Source organism: Polyodon spathula, chromosome 23, assembly GCF_017654505.1.
Source record: "Polyodon spathula isolate WHYD16114869_AA chromosome 23, ASM1765450v1, whole genome shotgun sequence".
NCBI classification, from domain to species: Eukaryota; Metazoa; Chordata; class Actinopteri; order Acipenseriformes; family Polyodontidae; genus Polyodon; species Polyodon spathula.
Window position 1 is genome coordinate 5,523,748 of NC_054556.1, and position 22,660 is coordinate 5,546,407.

Sequence of the window (22,660 nt, forward strand, 5' to 3'; positions counted from 1 at the left end):
AGCGTTATATATCATGTATAGAAATCGACAGGAAAAAGACACACAGAGAGGCAGTTAGGAAAAAAAAATCAACATTTATTAGTTTTGAAGGCAACTTGCTGATAAGAGCAGATAGCCTATGGCGCTATACTGTATTATGGTTGCTGTCATTTTGATCAAGCAGACAGCTGAATGTTTTTCTTTTTTTGATACTGTGTTTTCATTCTCCCCATACAGAGCAGAATTAGGTTAAGGTACTTGCAGTGAAACAACTATGTAGTACTATGTGTGTGTGTGTGTGTGTGTGTGTGTATATAATATAAAGGTCACTTTTGATTGACAATACTGCAGTTTTTTGATGGCTCAGTAGTTCTCAATTAAGCGGGTATGTGATATTGAATAGTTTAATCTTTTACTGATTTTATCGCTTCAGTCTCCACACATGTAGGAGTTCTGAACATGCTTCAGTGGTTACAGACACTAGGGGAAGCTGCTGTTACACAATATCCTATTGCATGCAATACAGTATTCTCAAAGCTTGTTTACCTGAGGCCAATGTGTCCCGTCGTTTTGTAGAAACACGGCCTCAATTGAGCCGAATGAAACACTCAACTAAAAGAATGTAAAAATCCAATTGAAAATGCTGCACTGTACAAGCTGAAATCAGTGTCAGAGACAGCACCTTTTCAATTCAACAGCGTTGTTTGTTTTCATATTGGATGTGCATTACAGCATGGAACTTTCCTTTCATGGAAAGCCAGGACAGGGTAACTAGTGGCTATAGTTCCTATCGCCTTGCACACGCTACAGTTGTTAACGGTTGGTTTCTGAGTTATAGACAATTCCAGGTAGACTATTAGGCTGCCACCCTGGCACTGTATCTCTCTCCAGCCTAGTAACGCAGCTTTATTAGAATGAACATCTTTTAAGATATCATTGCATTATTAAAGGCAAGACACAGTGAGAGACTAGTCGTCTGTAAGCTGCCTGAATTTAGCTGAGAAAGTGAACCTCTGCAGACAATCCGTGTCCGTGAACGTGAACAAACCGGCCGGGCTGCGCATTGTGGCCGCTTTTGTTTTTACACTTCCTTCTCTTCCGAGGTTAAAAGTGATGTCCTTCTTAAATTTTCTTTGACTTTGAGAAATTCCGGTGCATTTCCTGGTCTGTCATCCTGTTCGTCTTGTTCCTTTTCAAGCTGCAACACATACACGTTACAGACATTATTAACACGGTGCTGGAGTCCTGTTGGTTCAAAGGGTTGTTATCCAGAGAAGTGTCTTGGGTAGTGGGAGAACTGTAATATTTTGTGTATTGTCTACCAATGCCATCTGCTGGACACTTAATACAGTCGTACCTTTTCAGAGTACAAAGGTCCAAATTAATTTTGAACTGTAGACAAATTAATATTCTCTGGGTGATCCATTTAGTGTTTGTCTAGGTATTTACCCATATAAAAGATATATTTATATTTCAACAGGACTTACTAGTGAAGGTTAATAAATAGAATATTTTAAAAGTATGTAAAATTCCATCACGGCTCTAATTTCTACCCCTTTACCACTTGCACAAGCCCATTGTACCCTTGACTGCTGCCTGATACAAGGCTGGCCATGAAGCTCTCCGTACCTGGTCGAGCTTCTGTTGTCTTTTCAGAAGCTCCTGTTCGAAGGGAGATTTCAACCTCAGGGCCTCCTCTTCCTCTTTTTTCTTTCGAATGTGCTGATCTCTCTTCCTGTGTTCCAGCACTCTCTGCAGCTCAGGTTTGTTTTCAATACCCGTGCCCCTGTGAAGAAAACATTTTGAATGGGCTTGAGTTCAACAGTGCTCAATCAAGTATGTTGGAGTACCCCTGCATTGAATTGCAAAGTCAGGACGTTAGTGCTTGAATTATCTGATTGGACAAAGAAGAGTCTCTTAAACAATGGGGGTGGAGGGGTTGAGCCGATCCATTAATGATTGTGTAATGCAGGGCTTCCCGAACCCGGTTTTCTGGTCTTTGTTCCAAATGGTCTGTCGGTTACTGAAATGAACCCTTAGTTGAACTAATAATTTTTCTAATTAGACATTTTTAATTGTTTTCTGCTCTTGAACAGTTTCAAGTTAACTGTAACATTTTTAAAAGTAACTTGAAATCTGCAACCTTTTAGGCATTGAAAACAATTAAAGGTACAATTAAGCAAATTATTAGTTCAATTAAGGGTTTAATTAAGTAACGGAGAGCTCAGTTGGAATGAAAACCAGAAGGACTAGGATTGGGAAACACTGATGTAGGTGACAGCACATAGGAAATCACTTTATGTTTCAAACTTCTCCCCAGCAGAGGGCAGTCTTGTAACTATGGACTTCACACATGCTGAAATGTTCTCCAAAATACAGTTTTTTAAAGACTATAGATGAAACCTATAAACTTTACGTGTTTTAGTCCAAAATCACCTCAGTGGTTAAGCTGCAATCAAAGATCCCAGGATGCAGCAGCGATAGTGTTGTATTTGAAATATTTGCAAATCCTGAATTAACATTAAAAAAAGGAACCAAGACATGATCAATACTATAGGGGGGGAGGGGTTAATAAAGCTAATGAGCGCAAAATAACTAAATAATTAAAGCATTTATTAGCACTCCTTTATGCAAGTCAAATATATGTTGTTTTTTTTTTTTTTTTTTTTGGTAAACTAGATATTATGGTACCATGATATGAAGAAAGGGATTAGAACGGCCAATCTAATGGTTGCATGAGCTGTACTGCACAGGGTACAATTAGACAGAAGTCCATTCAATGCCAGGTTTTGCACCAGATACCTGGCTAATTGCAAAGGTGGCTGGGTTCCAATTACAACATGCTCTCAATAATCAGTGAATAGACTTATAAAGGTATTCTTAAAAAAAACTAAGTGTAATTATTAACAGCACTTGCCTTAGCCATGATGTGGTCGGCCACACAGGATCGGCAAGGACATTTTTATTTTTTCTTTTACAGACAATGGGCCCTGTTTACAAAGAAACTAACCTACGCGCTATTTAAAATCAGTGTTATTTACTGTAGATTGAGTTTGATTAATTCCTCCACACAAAGGAATAAGGGTTCTTTTTCATTAAGTGAAGACAATATAAACACTATTGTTTTGTTTTTATTTTTCTTAGCTGGGCCTGGACATCTTTTAACCTGGCTCAGATTTGTTTTGCTCCACAGTAACCTGTTTTATCCTGTGTCTGCTTCTGATTGGCAGCCCGATTTGCAGTTGCCAGGTAATGGTCTATTACAATTGCCAACCGTTTAGGAAACAAGCCACCTGCCAAGTACACTTGAGACCTAGACACTTCATACATCTGCAGCGAGAGCCTTATCCGCCCTGCCAGAATGGGGATTCAGATACTGCTGTTTCATAGAGAAGGGTTCTATGTGTCTACAAAGGCACTGTTTTGTTTGCCTTTTATTCGGGAAACACAGTCATCTGTGTGACATAAACAGGCTTGTTGAAATCAGTGAGCTGACAGTGGATCACCTGCGTTTTAATCAAAACTTTTGCTTGCCTGCAGAATCAAGTGCCTCTTGTCTTAAATCTGTTATGGTGAGCCCAATCAATTGGACTCTTTAGTTGCAAGTGTGATTATGTGCGCAATTTTAAGTTATTTTAGTCCAGGCTCCACTATTAAATAGTATGCATTCATAGATGTTGTCTTAAACTGCGCCAAGACAATCTTAGCGTTCACATTGGTTCTACTTCCCCGGTAACCACACTGAATAAGGTAGATTAGAAAGAACACCTTGTATAATTTGTTATGTCCTGGACGTCATAGGGAGGGTTGTTGTTCAAGTACAGAAGTTTGTTTTGTTTGTCTGTGTTCCACCTTTGCACATTATTGGTAATTAATTTCCAACACCAGGAAATGCTAGATACATTAATAATGAAAGAGACCACCTGTGTCTCTGATTTTTAATGTAGTTCAGTGGATTTCTTGAGAATCCTAAACACTCTGCAATGCAGTTCCTTGCATTAACCGCTAAACTTTCTAGGAAAACTTTTGGCTTTCGGCTTTTTTTTCCTTCCACGTTTGGACCTTGGATCTTCTGCAGGACCTTGTTATGGATCAGGAGTGCGTTGGAAGCACACGCCTTTCAAATAATTCAGAGTGTTTCAAACAGTCATTTTGCATGTCTCTGCACTGCATTAATATGAATATCTGGTAGGGGCAGTACTTGGACAGAGCTGCATTAACTCCTCAGGGTTCTCTTATCTCACTCACAGTTCACTCTGAAGGGAGGGATTGATGAGCATTGGGGAGAGTAAGCTGTGTACATGTGAGAGTGACAGCCCTGCAAAAGCCATCTTACCTTTTCTGGTTCATCAGCAGCTCCCTGTGGAGTTCCTGGTGGCTTTTGGAGGCTTTCACTGGATTTAGTAGCTTTTTAGGTTTGATAAGGTCATCGTTCCTGTCTTGATAATCCGGCTGAGCCATGATGCTGCCGATTCCATGCTTTTCCCTCTGCAAGTCTGAATACATGGGGGCTGCAGGGCAGAAGTTATTAGCATGTCAAATATCTTTAATAGAAAAGGTGTTTGTAGGTTTTAGGCACACTGTACAAGTATATGTGATTCACTAAGTAGCCAGACATGAGTTGGTTTTGACTCTGTGAGTAAATGTGTGGGTAAATAAAAGAACATTAGTCTAGTTTTTTTATGTTTTATGTTTGATTTCCATTGTGGTGTAGCCTCTGTGGCTTGTTTGCTTTATTGTAAGGAGTCTCTGGAAAGGTATGTAACATAATTTGATTTATATACTGTGGAAGTATCAAGTGAGGGTTGAACCCTGGTCTCCAAAAAACTGTCCGAAAAAGAGTCTGCCTTCACTTGCAGGGCAGACGGGTGCAATTTTATATGACTGAGCTCTGCCAACGACATGTTTAGTGTACACACGCACTCACTAAACATTACACTCGATTTGATGCCTTCATAGTGTGAGAACAGCACAATTGAAACAGAGTTGTGTATTAAAACGGACATTCAGTTTACAATTTAATCAAACTATAAATTCTTGCAATGTACAGGATGTGGGGAAAACTAACCAGAAAACGTGAATTGATTTCTACAGCATTGTTTTACTAGTTGATCCAAGCCTCATTCTGCCCAGGTAGTGAACTTCATCAAGAGGGCCTTGCTTGCGCTGTAGTATCAGCAGAAAGGGTACCTGATGCTTGAGTGATTCAAGGTATCACGTTTAACAAATCATGAAACCTTGGTCTGAACAATATGCAGTTTCTCATGTGCAACAAGAGCCCACCTTTGCTGCTTAATATTTCAAAATCTGTATTCAGTCTATTGTATCTTAACATTTCCTTATCCATAAATGATTATGTAATGTAACACGATTTTAAAAGAACTGATTTGTCGCTGCATTTTACGGTAAAATAGAAAGTGTATAAACGTGTATTGGACATTAACAACTGCCACTGACTGACTATAGTAATAATACTGGTTATTATAATGGAAAAGCAGAAATATCTTATTGTAACCAATATGTCTCCTATAGCCCCAGGATTAACAGGCAAGACAAATCATGTGTAAATCATCTAAAAAGTGCTTTAGGATTTAGATTAACTCGAAAGTACTTAAGTTTGGATTGTGTACAATAGATATATTTCGACACAGCAAGTAAGGATTTCAGCCTCTCGTGCTGAAAAGCTGGATTTAAAACAAGTCTGATCATTTTGAACTGTGTCATCCGATCTCAGTGCACGAGTAAACATTTCAACTGGGGTGAGAGAATTTTAATTCTATCTTAACTGATTCAATAAACAGATTTGTAAGATCCCTGAACCATTAAACATTAAGCAGACCTCCCACTAAATATCTCACAGATGTTTCTAGAAAATCAGTAACAGTTTTATTATACCCACAGGTGTCCTCCCTGATTTCAGTCTGTGTTTGTCATGCTTGATCTTAAATTTAATAACTGTTGACCATACCAAAAAAAAAAAAGAAAAAAAAGAAAGCTACAATGACGAATCATGATATCTTAAATGTTTTACTGAAAAAACTGTTATTCACATGTAAAAAAACAAAGATAACATGGCAGATGTAGTGTTTACTGTATTGGAATCCATGAAATGTGAACAAATGTAAATCACAAAACAAACATAGTCTAATGCCGACACATTAATGTAAAGTTGGCTTTCTGTAATCCTGAGTTAGTGTTTAACCAGCAGATTAGTGATAGAAGGGCTCGTTCCTTAGCCAACATTTGTTCAGAGTGAAAAAAGAGTGAAATGTGTGTGTGTGTGTGTGTTTAATAACTACTGACAACAGCTTTTGGAAAAACCATGCAGTTAATTACTTCTTTAATATTCGTAGTTTAATATGATTGATCTCAAGTGATTGCAGCACTGCAATGTATACTGTGACAACACACACTGCAGATCTCCATGGCAACTCAAGCTTGAGGACTGCCAAAATCTCTTGAGGAAACTCGAGGCAGTTCTTTCCCATATTAGATGTGAATAAACGTTCTTCTCACCATGAAATCCTTTTGAAACTTATTTGAAAATACGGCTTTATCGCAGAAGGCTGGAGCTTAACTTAAAAAGGGGTTAGGAAAGGATTTTAAGGCTCTGGATCCCAATTTTCTTTCAGTAGACAGCAAAAGAGAAGTGGCTCTAAAAATTGTATAAGAATTTAGTATAAGGATCCACTTACTGGACAGTGCTCTGCAACTCTTTACAGTAACTGACCTTATGTATGGCCTGGTGGCCTTGCTGGGTTCTAACTTGATAATGTACTGAGAAAGGAAAGACAATGCACCGATGGAATAACAACAAGAAAAAAAAGGAAGGACCTATTTAAATGATTTAAACAGCAGTGGTATTTATATTCACCACTGCTAAAATTGATAGGTGCAGGGTCTGTAATATTTAAAGGATCAAGAACAATCTAAACTTTGATCTGCCCTGTCCAGCCCATTAAACACAGGCCTGAGGTATATGACCACTGAGAAGTGTACTGTATTATTATAGCCACCCTGTGAATATATTGTCTGCTGTATCAATTCATATTCCTAGTACATCATCAATGAAACCAGGTTCTAGCTCGGGCTGAGGCACTTTTTAAATCAAGTGGTCTTTATTTAACGATCAGAACTTCTCGTTCTACCTTAATAGCTGGATCTGTGCCTAGGCCCTAAATATACCATAAATGGTCTATTAGGTCATTACAGCTATCCATTATCACACACCCTTTTATTTACTGGCTCCGTGTTCAATAATATAATTGCACATCACAGTGCCACAATGCAAAAAAATTGAAGAAATGCTTTTAGATAAGCAGAAAACAATAGTACAGTATATTGCCTTTATTAAAAAAAAAAAAAAAAAAGGTAGGAGTACAATTTAAATTATTAATTTATTTTTATTTGTGCCAATACCACCAATAAAGATAAATAATGGAAACACTTTGAAATTGGCACTCCTACAATACCTCCACTGGTTAGTAAAGCATTCTCAATACAGGCACACAGGGCTCAAAACAGAAGACAACCTTGCCAGCCATCTTTACGTATTCAACACATACTACGATTTCCTTTCCCGAGCACAGGGAAAAGCAAGTTTGTGATGCTTTGGAGGCTGAACTGCCCACACCCCTCTTAGCATGCTAACACTGGCTAGTGGGTGTATCATCATTCTCCATTGAAGATGTGTCCTATTTCAGTCGAGGACACTTGCTTTGCATTAGACTTTAGCTGCTCCAGTTGAAGGGCTATAGTTTCCCACGTTATCAAATTCTCATCTTCCTGCAAGTGTAAATGTTGACTTTACATGGCTGCATGAGCTGAAACATGTTTTTTTATCTTTATCAAGCAATTGACTGAAAAAAAGGGTTGCAAACACCATAGCGTTGTACTTGAATGAAATGTAAACTGTATCCTATTAGCATAGGTCAGGCCTTTTTAACTGGGGCCATGTGTGTTGTTCCAATTGCATATTTTACAGTTGCGTTTTCATATATTTGAATACCTTAAAAAAGCACTACATTTGGTATTGCAGTATCAAGTTAAAAGTTGTCAGCCTGCTGTTTTGAGAAATAAAACCTGAAACTACCGACCTGAAGAAAAACTTGTCAGAGACTTATGTCCTCTGGGTGTCAGTAACATAGAGAGCACAAATCCAGTGCCTGTCTCTTACCTGATTTGACCAACATCCCCCTGGGCCTTTCAGCTGCCCCCACTGGGATCCACCCCTGACTCACTTTCTGAGACATTGAGCACACCTTTCCTTCCCTCGTTTCCGTGCCTGTGATTTCTCAAAGGTCGCTGGTATGAGAGCCTACATTACTTTTAGCAGCAGACTGCTGTACTCCCTTACTTCTATAAAATCCTTTGAGTGAGAACTAGAATACACAGTCACGTGACCAAGCCACTCCATAGCCCTCCCCTCCCTGTACAGAGCCACATCCTCCCCTGGCAGAAGCCAGTCAGGAGAGAGCAGTGTTTGTAAAACTAGATTACTGGAGTAGGTAAACGGCTGGCTCGTGATACGAATATTATCAACAATAAGTCCTTGCAGTGGTTTGAAAGCTAGTATGTGTATATGTTTCTAGAACTTGGACTGAGAGAGCTTTTCTTTTTAACAGGACCTGTCAAGCGATAAATACTTACCAGAGCCATTCATGATGTGCTTCCCATTTTCTGTACATGGCTGGTGTTGAAGAGAGTATTCTTTCTGTCAAAACACATAGAAAAATACATTTTGATGGTGATTATTATTTCATTTTTTTATATTTTTTTTTATATTTGTGTCCCTTAACATGACAGGCCATATATCAATGTCTGATCATTTAAATAAATGTATCAAAAAATCCTCTTTTAAAAAACTTTTAAAACTTCTTTTGATAAAACCAAAGCCGTGAAGCAACCTTCGATCAATAATGACCAATCCCCTGAGTTAGGAGTCTTATATATGATGTGTCCTCAGTTAGTTTTACTCAGTGTAAACAGTGAACTTGCCTCTCCCTTTAAGTAAAGTTCTATCAAGGCTTCCTGTCTATAGGCTTCTGTTATTGACGCTCATAGTCTGGAATATTCATGTGAGAGGTTTTATGTGTTTGAATGCAAATAATGATTTATTAAAGTTCCCTCAGACCTCACCCAGGGCTTCCATATATACTTCCAATACCACACTTACACCCTCAAAGCAGTGTTTACTCAACAAGTCCACTCAAACCTGCTGTGCAGGCTATGCAATAACAGTAATCTATTAGTAGCTGTTCTCGTTATATGCTGTTCTCATTTTCTTTATAATATAAACAGTTCAATTAAAGCATTTTTCTGTTTGTTTGTAAGAGACAGGCGTTCTAATGATTTAGTTTCTTCTAATATGTGCTATAAATCTTATGTGAGCCCCCATCTTAAGTTTTGTTTGAGAATCTCATTGACCTTTGAAAGGTAAATTACATTTTGTTATTGACTAAATGCCTAAGTACCAGGGAACACAAGGCGACTTTCAGACAACCTTGTGGTGGACATTTTCCAGCAATTCTCCCCAGGTGAAGAGTTTGCAAACGATATGAAAAGAGTTTCAATATGGGCACCTTTGGAATTATCTTGCCAAGTGAGCACAGTGTCGGTAGCAAGCAGTGTTGTAAGTTTAGAATCGCGTGTGCTACGCTGTACATAACTTATTTTTTTCTTGTTCTTATCTGAATTTTCCCAGATACTTGTTTTTTGTATACCTGTCCATAATAGCTGCAATTGCGGTTTGACTTTATATTAAATTATTTAAAAAATGTTAATTGTTTATGTAAAGTGTGTTGTGCATTATTATTATTATTATTGTTGTTGTTGTTGTTGTTGTTGTTGTTGTTGTTATTGTTATTATTATTATATAAACCGATCTGTGCCCCGTTCATTTGAATCGCTTGTTCTCCCTCCACACTTAATAGCTTGACGTGTGCCTGTATGATCAAGTTCAAGATAACTTGTAAGCAACGACTGAGAGTCATTTTTCTTGTTTGAGCTTTGTCTAGAGTTGACAATGTACAGTACAACTAATTGGACAATGCGCACTGTCACGGGAGAATGCCGGCTTTCAGTTTTCACAGCTATGTCATCCTATTAATGGCTATTATTCTCTAAAGAGTTATAAATGCTTTTGCTTCCAGATTTAGCAATCCATTTAGAACGAGACAACCAGGACTGTTGTGTGCCCAGACTTTGAATGGTTTGAATTGTTTTTTCTTAGAAGAGATGATTTTTAATTTCTCATCTGTTTTAACTGATTTTGTGTTTCCTGTTAAGCAAGGTAAATGTGAACACGCTCAGGTGGTCAATTTGATCCGCTGAGAAATGCGCCGGCTTCAGCAGACCGTTCGAATACTGATCACATCACAATGTAAACTACTGTACCTGCGCTGGGCACATCTGCACCAGAGCACCCAGACCTCTATGCAAACTGGTCATGTCATGCCAGCTCAGCTCCAGAAACACAGCAGCTCTTTCCTCAGGATCAAATCCCTTTCAACAACTGTACAAGATAGTCCTGGCATATCTTCTGTTTGAAATCTGTCTTTAACCTAACAAATATACAACCTGCTGGGATTCTTTGGACCACTGCAGTGTATTCACAGTCACACACATTATGCAGACAGTGTGCACACAAGCTCCTAAAGTTTTACAGTTAGGCCAAGGTTAAAAGCAATGAGAGTAGTGCTTTTAACAAGAAAGTCACCCTTCAGTTTCAAACTGAAAGACTAATGTAGCAGTGTGGTTTTCTCCGTTCAGCATTTGATTTGTATTAAGTTGGGAAACTTTCCTTTTTTTTTTACATAGAATTTGAACCCTGGCTGCTTCACTCCTTAAATGCATAACACTAAAATATACCTTTTTATTAATATGCTTGCTTTGTGCTTCACATTCCCTTTTCATTTATCAGTTAATGTGATAACAATTTTATAGTTGCTGAACAGTTGCACCATATGCAAAAAGTGAATAATGGTTTTAAAATAATTTTAGCATTTATGCATAATTATCAATAAACTCAGTTAACAAAGTTGTTAGCTGTAATATAATTGTGCTATATGGCCATTGCAGCATTTGATATTCCATAGTGTCATTGAGCTGTGTAAAGCTTTTCAAGGATGAACCCCAAAAGGTTTTTGTATTTCTTCGCCGTTGTCTGAAGGACATTGTGCCAGTGTTGGTGGTTGCTAGGAGAGGCTTACCCACGCAGGGTGCTTTGACATGGCCTTTCTGTGCATGCAACCTTTCTTGGCAGTACAGTTCTTCTTGAATCCTCTGTGAAAGCGTGATGAGAATTTTGTGCTGCATCTAATTTTGAGGGGGGGGGGGGGTAGTCATTGTGACTTTCTCATTTTGTCCTCATGAAATTATTAGTAGGAAAAGTACAGTTCATCTGATTGTAACTGAAAGTCTATTTTCAACTACATACTTTGCACTTGTGTGTAAACATCTGAGGCATATGTAATTAAGTAATGCAAAAATAAGCTTATTACAGTCTTTCTAGTATCTGTGGAGCCTGTGTGACCAGGCATTAGGAGCCTTCCTTGTTTTTCCTTAATTGCTAGGTCTCAGAAGTATAGTTTTCCCTTCCTTTCCATTGTATCTCCTAGTGGGTATTGTGGCATTCAGTCTGGTACAGTTGCTTGGCTGCTGGTGGCATCTGACTAGAGCATGCAGTAACATGCCCCTGTGAGCAGGTACAGTAGATGCACACAGGCACCCTGGCACTCTCTGTATTTGCCAACTGACTCCTTTCCCCAGGTAGCAGACCTTCACATTCTCACTGTGGAATTGCTTTTACAAAGTTGGCAATAAGGTTAATTAAGGTAGTTCCAGTATTTGACAGCCGATAATATTGAGCAACCAAAACAAGCATAAATATCCAATTGTGTGCACTGAATAATCACGTTGAATACCAAGACAGGGTAAAGGAGTTTTTAAAGCTCAGAGGAAAACTGATCAATCAAGAGAAACAGAACGGCTGGTGTCTTCAAGTCATGAAAGAGCACTACCAAGAGTTAACGCACTGGGCAGCCGTTTGCAGAACCACTTAGCTGTCAAGAATGCAGCAGGCATTGCATGGTTCACTACGTCGAAACAAAACACAGCCATGAATGGAGCTATTCATAGCGCCCTGGAGCAGTCATAGTATTTCCATGGTCCTCGCACTGTACTTTCTGTCAAAAATGAATCATTTGACTTTTGAGAAGTGTAGAAGTCTGTAATGCATACAGGAAGATAATTACACTCCCTATGTAATAGCTATAGGCATCTTGAACATTGCATTGCAAGGTCTTGTACAAAACATCTGACTGAAGGTGTAGAATTTCTGTTTAACCTTTTCATTTCTTAAGAAAACCTCAACAAGATTCCAGCCACGCCAGGCCTGTTAATGTTTTATTAAACAAATCATTTTTCCAGCCCACATGGTGACTGTGACATTGCACCCTTTAATAAAGTTTTTGTAGATTTTGAGCCAGGTTTTGAGATCGTTTTACAGTGTTGTTATCACGTTACCAGCAGCGCACAGAGAACTAGCAGAGCCTGGGAGAGCAGAGCAGGGGCACTAATTATAAACATACAACATTACAAGCAAAGGGAATGGCAGCTTTGTTTCCATTTTTTTTTCATAGATAATACAGCTCTGACTGTAACAACAGCGGGGCATGAAACAAGGTTCGCCCTTCATTTATAATAGATGTTGCAAACACAATGCTTGTACTGTTTTCTTCTTATACCCTTATGATGTAATAAAGAACTCACTGTGTAACAATTGCCCTGTGACCTTCTACAGCACGCGGGGCAGCATATAAACCCTGATAAGTTCACAGACGCTGGCTTCTGTATAACAGCCTTTAAGAAGAGTCAAATGCAAAATTTACAGCACATTGTAACCTCAATAGGGCTTGGCCTTCGCACTGAAGGTACATAGGAATATCTCCTAACAAATTAATATCAAAGTATTTTATTTAAAAAGTTGTTAATTTAGGCAGTTTTTAAATGTTTTGAACACTTTTTAAACATTCTAGATGTTATTTATTCTGGTTTTCTCATATTCAAACAGTTCTATTTTTTAAAAAACAAATCTAAATCAAATGGACAAATGAGTTGCTGGTGTTCAGACTTGGTTGGTAGTTTTAGAGCATGTTGTTTTAATTGAAAGGTGTTTTTTATACTGAGGTTAGGATTTAATGTATAGCGTGAGAAATATGGATTGAAGAGTATTGCAATAAACATTTACATCTCGGTTTCGTTCCTTATGGCTAAGCAATATGAAGTGGTGCTGTATGCATGGACTGAACTGTGTGTTACTAAGAATGTGCTGTTGCTTCCATCCAGACAAACTCTGCCACCTTGTGGGCTCCCATCTTTTTTGCTACAATGTGTTTCAGTTAGCACCATTCTAATAACCCTTAAACATGCATACACTGGTGTCTCAAATCTTTGACAGTGGTTTGTCCAGAACAGCTCATTTGTGAGACTAGGCAGAGCTCAGAGCAGTTTAATACTTTGCCTACTTGGCCACGTGCTTGCAAGATAAATGAAGTGGAGTAAACATGAACTTGAACACATGGCTTAAGTGTACTTGCTTTATTTAGTAATTCACCATTGATCTTTAGAGTTGTATTTCATTGTTGTTTACTGTTTCAATTGTATGTTTTTAAAATAAGTAAGTACCAACTTTGCAGTTTTTTTTTTTAAACATCAAGCTTCTACATGGAACTTTCTTTTCATGGCTACATGCTCCGTTCCTTATGTATTGGAGGGTTTTTTTTTTTTGTGAGTCTTCCATGTTCATATTTCTGTTAACGAATCCACATGCTCACATGACTCTAGTATCTCAGCAGGCTCACAATGTATCATGTCAACTTGTCGTCTTCTTGTTTTTAATGATTTTATTTTTAAGTGCCCAATTCACTGTGACAGTCCTGCTGGGTGTACTTTGACAGGCCAAGTTCTTTCTCCCAGTATGCTTTCAGATTGTGCATGGAGCCTGTCTCAGTGACTGTCTTCCACAGCCTTGGAATTGAAAACGCACACACACACACACAGACACACACACACACACACAGACACACACACACAAAATAGAACAAAACTGCAGGAACATACTACAATCCACATATACACATTAAACACCTATTGTGTTACTTTGTCCATTTATTAGTATTGTTATCATTGAAACTAATTTGGTTGAATATAAAATGTGCATTAAAATGCTTTATAATTATATTTTATATTGCTCTACGATGAACACTGTAGTTATAGACTCTAGTGCGTCAATGGATAACTTATGATGACTACACATTTTTCTGTTGAAACTTTTCAATGACTAAACAAGCTGCATGCTGATGTAGATCAACTAATATTTTATTTTATTTATTTATTTATTTTGAAAATGAACTGATGTATCTCCAAAGGTGCATCTCATTTCCAGTCTAGTGCATTATTGCTTGTGTTTGTGGTCACTGAAGGAGAAATTCTACATAGGATCCACGTCATTCCTAAATTTAAAAGTGAAATAAATACCTTATTTTGTAAGCACACAATGCCTGCACTGGAATGTTAATTAGCACATTGTCGGATACATGTACACAAACACCATCGGGTCTATGGGCTGCTCCATTTAGGAGGTGTGAACTACTGTAGTAGACCATGTATATGTAGTACAGGAACCTGCATGATGGCTAAGTGTCAGACGCAAGACTTGCTCAGTCACTTCATTAAGAGTAGCATGTAAAAATTACTCAAATTCCAATACATTGTGGTCTTTAAAGAGCATACTATAGCAACATTCACTCTAACATGTAGTGCATATGCACAGACATGTGCAGTTAATTGAGATCCACAATGGCATCCTTTTTATTTATTTATTTATTTATTTAAGGCTACTAAAAACTTAATTATACATCGCTGATACCAGCACAGTACTTTATGGACATATTTCTGCAAATTATTTAGACAAAGAATACATTGTTTATCTAGAAAAAAAAAGAAACGATTGCACACTGCCATTATATTTTGTTTCTCTCAAAGCAGAATGAATTGGCTTTTTGTTTGAACCTGGAAATATGCCATATTGCTACTGACCTGTCACTGATAATTTTGATCTGTTTATCTTTTCAAGTCTGAATAGCAAGTGCAATCCAACAGTTCAGAGTTATTATTTGACTGAATCTTGAAACAAAGAGCAGGGCGTTTTTAAAGAATCCTTTTTTTACTGTCACTTCACTGTGATAAATCTTGATGATTGCATTGACTCTGCACCCCCAAAAACACAAACTAAGCAAAGCCAAACCACATACAGCCTTATCTTCTTCACATTGCCTTTTAAAATGCATTCAAAACGATCCTTAGCTTGTAACCTTTAAATATAAGTCAAGTCTGCGTGTATCTGCCCCAATTATCTCCTGTTTATCAATGAAGGCTCCATTCACTCTCTTCATTTCATATAGCACAATTGAGAATGATTGCAGTGCCTCTGGATCAAGTGTTATTAAATACAGAAGCAAGCCGTATGTCATCAATTGTATGACCGCATGGTCACCATGCTAAATGTAGAATCATTAGTCTTGACAGTTGCTGTAGTTGGCATGGTTAGAAACAAATTGTAGTCACTGTAGTGGCAAAGTGAAATGGTAAGACACCTTTTGAAAGGCTTTGTATTTCCACAGCACTCGAGAAGAACTTTCATGTATTTCATTGTGATGGATATGTTTGGGGGTTCTCGTTCTTCTCTTTGTTTATTTATTTATTTATTTTAGTTCAGACAAAGCTGATTTGTGTCGAATTGAGCTTTTGGTACATTAAACAAACACTGGACAGCCGGCTCCTGTGCCAAAAGGGAAGCTGGACTGCGCAGTTCTGTGAAGTATTGTGATGGGCTTAGAATGCTAAACGAGTCACCTTTTAATGCATTACTGTCTAATTCAAAACGACATTTGAGAAGCTGTCTGCTCTCTGCGTTAACAAAATCCTGTCCATTTCCCATAATCTGCAGCCATGATAAATCTGTCTAGTTCAACTGCAGGGCTTAAGTCAGACAGATGGGGAATTTGGAAAGCCAACATGCTGTTGGTACCAGTGACTGCATTGGCACAGGCCACAGGCGAAATATTGTTTTATTTATTTTGATGGAATCAGAGAGAGAGAGAGAGAGAGAGAGTTATTAAAATAAAGTACAAAGGCAACTATGGGTATTAAAGGAAGTAAGCCCAATAATAGCAATTTTTAAACATTTTTTAAACAGATTTAATAAATAAAAACAGATTTGACTTTCCATTGCCTAATTTAACATTGCAATTACAATAGAGGTATTTGGACATTATTTATTTATTTATTTATTTTTTATAAAAGATCTATCATTTTTCTCTGAAGTCTGCTATTTACTGCTGCTGATCACAGACTGTAATTTCATTACGAGACAGTAATATGGTGAAGCCCAGTTTCTGGTTATCAGGACACACTTTTAAAATGAAAACTAACATAGTCCCTCTCAGTCAATCAAAATACCAGATTCCAGTGAACAACAATTCTACTATTAGAAAACAATTCATAGAGAAGAGCAGATTAAAAACAAAGTTGTTTACTTCTGATCCACGATATCAAGGACCCGTAGGCAAAAAGTAGGTCCAAACTGAACTTTTATCTAAAGTTACCTGTCTTGTGGTCTACAGTTTCAAAAGAAGCCTTAATAAGACCACTGAAAGACTCCAAACAAGCTGTCTGTACAAAACACATCTGTTTGTAAAGCAGAACAGAAAGCTAATGGAGTGTAACTGTAACCCGTACCTGAAAAGTAACACTAACAGGTCTGTTGGAGGAAAGTAATTACAGTGTGATTTCCCAGTGATTCGAGTCAATGCAGGACATCTCTAATTACAAGTGTAAGGGGTCTGTAAGGCGAGACAACCGTCGACAAACTGCCTGGACAAATCTTTTACCAGGGAACCAGCCCTGCTCGGCTCTGCGTTTTAATCAATATTTTAAGAGCTCTGAACAAATCCACTAAGGCCTACACTAGATTAGTCCATTCATGCTGCCAGAAGATTTTCAGATTTCTCACATATGTGCTTGGGGCTAAAAGCTAGGTCTACAGCTTTCCAATCTACAACTTGGCAAAATAGATTATTACTGTCGTGATCCAGAACCCCAAGGCCCACAGTTCTCATGATTGCTGTTTCATATCTGAATGCCTGGAGGATCGTAATAACTTATGAAATCAATAATAGAGAGACACGCAACCTCAGGTATGGTTTACCACCTGTTTTTAGATCTAGGGATCCTTTGCATTTCCTGGTATGTTATTGTTTTATGAGTACAGACCCTTATGTTGTATGTATAACATCTATTTTGACACACATACTTACAAAGTTTTTATGACTAGGGCCCTTGTATCTTGAATACCAGTTGAGTATCAGTTTTGCACGGGTTAAGGCTGCTCTTTCGTTCAATGTCCTTTTGTTACTGCCGGCCTTCACATAATTGATTTAGCTACAAATACAAACAAAGTAGAGCGCTGTGCGCTAGCTCAGCTACACAGCAGGTTTGTGTGACCTTTGAAATCCTGAAATACAGAACACAGAATGTCTAGATTATAAACATCATGTGTCTCTGGGGCGGTATTTGAGCCTAATTTGATTTATAGTACTTTCTCGCTGCCCATAGAATAGAACAAAAAATAAAGATGCGTTCCACACGATTATGACATCCTCTGCCGGGTCTGTTTGTGTTGCTGTTCATTGTCAGAAGTGTCAGTCCTGTACCCTGTCACTGTCTTCCACCCTTACCACATGTACTGGCAGCTGTATATCCTGTATCACACTTTGTCCTCCTGTATCTAACATTACCACATGTCCTTGCGTCACCTCGACTCTTCCAGAATTCCCTGTCATCCTGCACCCAGCATCCCCTATTGTGCCACACAAACCCACACTGAGTCAATCGGTTCTTATCTGGCAAAGGAAGTACTCTGTTTTTTTATGCCAAAAATCTATCATATGAGACATATCTATTCAAGCTCTTTCTTCCTGTGCCTGTCTCCTAGTCTGCTGATTCAACAACAATTGTGAATACAGCATGACACTGATGCAATCCTAATTCTGTGCAGAAGCATTATGGAATAAACAATGAGTAAGAACAATTTTAAAACTGAATTGCCGTCTTTCTCTTTGAACTTCCTCCTTCTCCACCTTGTTCGTAGACACTCCTCATAAAAAGACCCGCAGTGCACGATTGATATCAGACCAGATTGACAGCACAGGGATTTTTATTGGATTCTGTCTAGCAGCAGGGTAGAGCACAGCTATTTTTAGCCGGGCAACAAGCAAATGCATCTAAACCAGCGGTTGCCAAATCTGGTCCTTCCACTCCTGGTCTTTGTTACACCCCTGTTCTAAATTGTTTAATTAAACCAATTCAGCCTGCATCCTGATCCTGAAGTAAGTCATTATATATAGTTTTACCTGTTAAACCTGGAGTGGAATAGCCCTCCAGGACTGGGATTGGACAACCCTGATCTGCTTGCTTTTGTTTAACTGAAGTTCCAGTGTATTGTTATTGAAAGCTGTATGATCCAATCCTAGCTAGAACCACACATGTTTCTGAGTTTGGAGGTAATGTTTTGGGTAAGCAAAAAGCATACTGTTACTTGAAATTACACTTAAGTATACTGGTACTAGTGCAAGGGTCTGATGATACAGTGATGTGTGCTGTAAACCACAAGCTGTTTTGTAGGTTTTCAAGAAGGTGCCTCATTGTATCTGCTAGTGCCAACCAAACATGACTCTTCAGGGGTATTCAGATTATGTCAAAGGAGTCCAGATACTGGCACCAGGGATGAAATTTCAACCCTAACTCAGACTGGCATTTCTAGCATACAGGAATTTGGTCGTGTAATTGAGTATGGTTGTGGATTTCTGGAAGCGCCTGTGCATTCCATTGCGTACTAAACAAGCAAGGTAGTCATTCAGCACGGGCAAGTTTAGGAATTTATTGAATGATCTGTAGCAGTATTGATCACAAACCAAAGTAGCTGCCCCACAAAAAACACTGGTGAAACTTTTCTCAGGGGTCTTTAAAGTGACCTGTGTCTCTTTCACTGGGTTAAATTGATTTCATGTGGATCCATAATAATAAAGTACCTTATGGACTTTATGTTACTCTCCAAAATGAACATTAAAAGTTACAAGATTTGCATATTCTGTGGAGTTTATTACTCACTCAGTACATTGGGATTGGTCCAGGTGTCAGTGACCACAGATTCAATGTTCAGGAATTTGGAATTGTGATATAAAGGTTGAAATATGGAAGTACGCCCCACAGTGTAGTTTTCTTTCTAAATATTTGTTTTACTGTAAATATGCATTGGTTTCCATGCACCTATTGTATAAGTGCATGTACAGACAGCCTCTGTCACTTTAAATAAGAGCTGCTCAAGAGTCTTAGTGCATAAGCAGACTACAATAAACAACCAAACAAAAAATGGTTTACATAACGAACAAACAAAAAACCTTGACCATTGGGATTACTTGAGGGCCAGTGTTGAAATCCACTGGTGCATGTTAAATAACCCAATACCCTTTAACAGTTGGACAAAGATTCTTGTTTTGGCTAAGTGGAAGGAAGCATGGCAATGTTTACTTAAGCTTTGTAGATCTTGGAGATAAATTGTAACAAGATTAGTAGAGGGGCAGTCTATACTCGTTTTCTAATGCATTTCTTCAGCCACTGCTTCAGCCACTAACTGGGCACATTTTGTTTTCTTTTAAGTCCCCATACTTTTTTTTATGATGCTTATATCATTCGGAGTGGTTCTTATTTTGATTTAATTGAATCATAACCTAAACTTAGTAGTTACAGTTTTAGCATGTTTTCAGATAGTTTAAATATGACGTTTCTGTCAAAATACTGGCTCTGAGTCTGAAGCACTAGACAGTTGACTAATCTTTGGTAGGTGGGCCACACTAACTTTTTCTTGCCAGATCTTGATTGTCACACCCCAAAATCATGGGGTATGGTTTTAACTTCTTTTATACACTAAATACTTGCCAGTTTTAGCCATCATTTTGCCATTTCTGGCAGAGCGCTCTTTATTCTGTATTTTCACAGTAAGGAAGACACGAGTATATCACTGAACTGACACTGTGGTTCTGTAGCTGTGCTTTCTCAGCTGCTAATCCACTGTTGATGGATTCAGGCCTGCAGCACCCGAAGGGTTAACTCAAAACCGCATTCAGGTGTCACCAGTTTAAATGCTGTACAGTCCTGGAATCAACCACCAAAACAAATGTGAAAGAAAACCAGCAGGTATCTACCTTTTTTCCGTGAGCTGCTCCCATGTTGTCCGGTCCCTTGAGAAGCTTCCTCGATATCTTCTTTCAGTCTCCGTCAGCTGTATCCCTCGTTTGACTGTTGGCACTTTGGAGTGCCTCAGTATTGCTATGTGAGTGGTGCTGTCCACACAATCTGTAGACAGGCACAGGCTGCAGCAGGCAAGCAGGGAATGTGAACAAAAAGAAAACCGCGCAGTCCCTGGCACCCTGACAACTCTAGGTTATTCTACAGACACTGGCAGGCTAAATCAGCAAAATCTTGAAGAAAACACCAGCAGTACAAGTTTCCTAAACAAACCCTGAGTCTGTTCGGCTGAGGAACAATGCAAGGTGTTGAGGACACCATACCTACAGCGTGACAAGAGAGAGCGCAAGATCAGCTTTGAAAATCCTGTTCATGGCTGACTCCCTACTCTAAAAGGCTTAAGTGCAGAAGTGAAGATTATGTTAATTGCCATTGACAGAGCACAGTATTAGAGTGCACACACAGCCAGTTTTACAAGGAACAGAACCAGCACAGGAAGCCTGTTATTGGTTGAACACACAGCGATTTAGCTGGGCAGCGTTATCCTTCATATCTGTTTTATTATTCCCTTCTAAGGATCTTCCTTCTAGAAGTTACTAAGGGATTTGTGTCTCTGGTCTCTCCCCTTCCTGACAGCTCTGTTAGTAGCAGCTGCTGGACAAGGAGCATGTGGCCTGAGCACCAGCTTATGACATCACAGCCAGGCAGATCTTGAATTTTAGCTGAAGCCTCTTTACTGCCCACAAGCAGAACGCTCTGACTGTTCCCTCACACAATAGAACTGTTTTGTTACTCTCTATGAAATGAGCTTTGTTAAAATGGCTGAGGCCTTTCCAGAACTTAAGGTGGAGCTGACTGTCATATTCTTGGGGGAGAAAGGTGACAGTGGAATTCAAGAGAAGAACATGTTTTATACCCAGCTCTGTTCCCTTTTACAGTTAGTTAAAGTTTACTGCTAACATGACAGAATCACAGTCGGTGTCTTAGTGCAGGCTCACAGGTCATGCATTGCTGCGCCTTAGACACTGTACACACTTCTCATTTGGGTGTGGCGGTTTTAATAAATTGAAATGATTTCGGCACAGTTGTTGTTTTTTATTTTTTGGTGACCCCATCCTATTCTGTGATATAGAATGATCTCACTCAAACACTGCAATTTCGTGTTCGTCTGGGCAGCACCGCTGTGTTAGAGGCTATTCTATACAACATGGCATGATGGGCTTTATGGATAAATTGCATTGCCTGTCATACCTCTGGCATATACTGTTGCATCTGACATTGCACTGACTATGCATCCATGCAAGGGAGGCTTTGGATGTTTGTGTCCAATCATTCCTCATATTTTTCTGATGGTCTTGTTTAAATAGAATACTGTCATTCTCCCTTAACCACACATGTAGCTGACCGCTTATAAGACTGCATTCTTTATTCAGATCCACCCTCAGCAGATATGCAACACCATTTGTCCCCTGCAAAACATGCACACACTCCAGTAGAGAAAACAGTTCAGAAATCCATGGAATGTATTAATCAATTTCTACATTACATGTTGTGTAAGCTCAGATTTTATAACGAAAAGGACAGCTGGTGCTTCTGTAACTGCAGATATTCAGCATGCACAGAGAAGAAAGGGATTAAAACTTTACTAGACTTTTGAACTGACTATTCAAATTTCTACTGTAATTGTGATGGGTTGTCTCAAGGCTTCTGTGGAAAGATCTGTAGTAGCAAGGGAATATACCGGTAATAGGAGTATTTTCATAAAGTTTGTTTCTCTTATGAATGTTTCACAGCATGTCTTCATCTTCTAGTTGATCATTTTGAAATTTGTATGCCTTCAAAACACTGAGCATATAGGGCACAATCAATATCGCAACCTGAATGCTGCTTTGTCATGCTGTTTTGAATGGATTGCTTTGTGTGGCTGCCTCTAAAGTAAAGATGTTGCATGCTTTATGCTGTGTGTGTCAGCATTATGTTTAAAAGCATTCGCTACTATTTGATTTACACTTGTATATGAACAACCCTACCACAAATGCACAGCACTTATTAAATAGTATTTTCATAATGCAGATTAGTGATAATATATAATTTCAGTTTAAAAAAAAAAAAGTGCTTCAGCTGGAAGCCAACTAAATGTGTTTTTTTTCTTTTAAACTTTGAAGTCATGTGTACCTATACAAATCACCCTGGTTAGGATATTGATTAAGTAAAGTTTGTGATTGATGATATACAATAAAAATGGCTATAGAAAGTCCTGAAGTACCAATTTCAGAATGGTAACTGCACTGTTAATTAAGTTCCATGCAGAAAG

General features: G+C 38.5%; 1 protein-coding gene across 2 annotated transcripts; it reads right to left on the minus strand.

Moving 5' to 3' along the window:
- Positions 1 to 54: 54 nt before the first annotated feature.
- Positions 55 to 20,965, minus strand: LOC121297737 (actin-associated protein FAM107A-like). Of its 2 annotated transcripts, XM_041224198.1 has the most exons (5): positions 20,304 to 20,965; positions 8,629 to 8,692; positions 4,316 to 4,490; positions 1,609 to 1,765; positions 55 to 1,177 (listed from the first exon to the last, which is right to left on the minus strand). In XM_041224198.1, the coding sequence occupies exons 1-5, from the start codon at positions 20,325 to 20,327 to the stop codon at positions 1,061 to 1,063; spliced, it is 537 nt and encodes a 178-aa protein (XP_041080132.1). In that variant the 5' UTR covers positions 20,328 to 20,965; the 3' UTR covers positions 55 to 1,060. The 2 variants fall into 2 exon arrangements, with proteins under 2 accessions (XP_041080132.1, XP_041080134.1); XM_041224200.1 differs by lacking the exons at positions 8,629 to 8,692; positions 20,304 to 20,965 and adding an exon at positions 8,156 to 8,349.
- Positions 20,966 to 22,660: the final 1,695 nt, after the last annotated feature.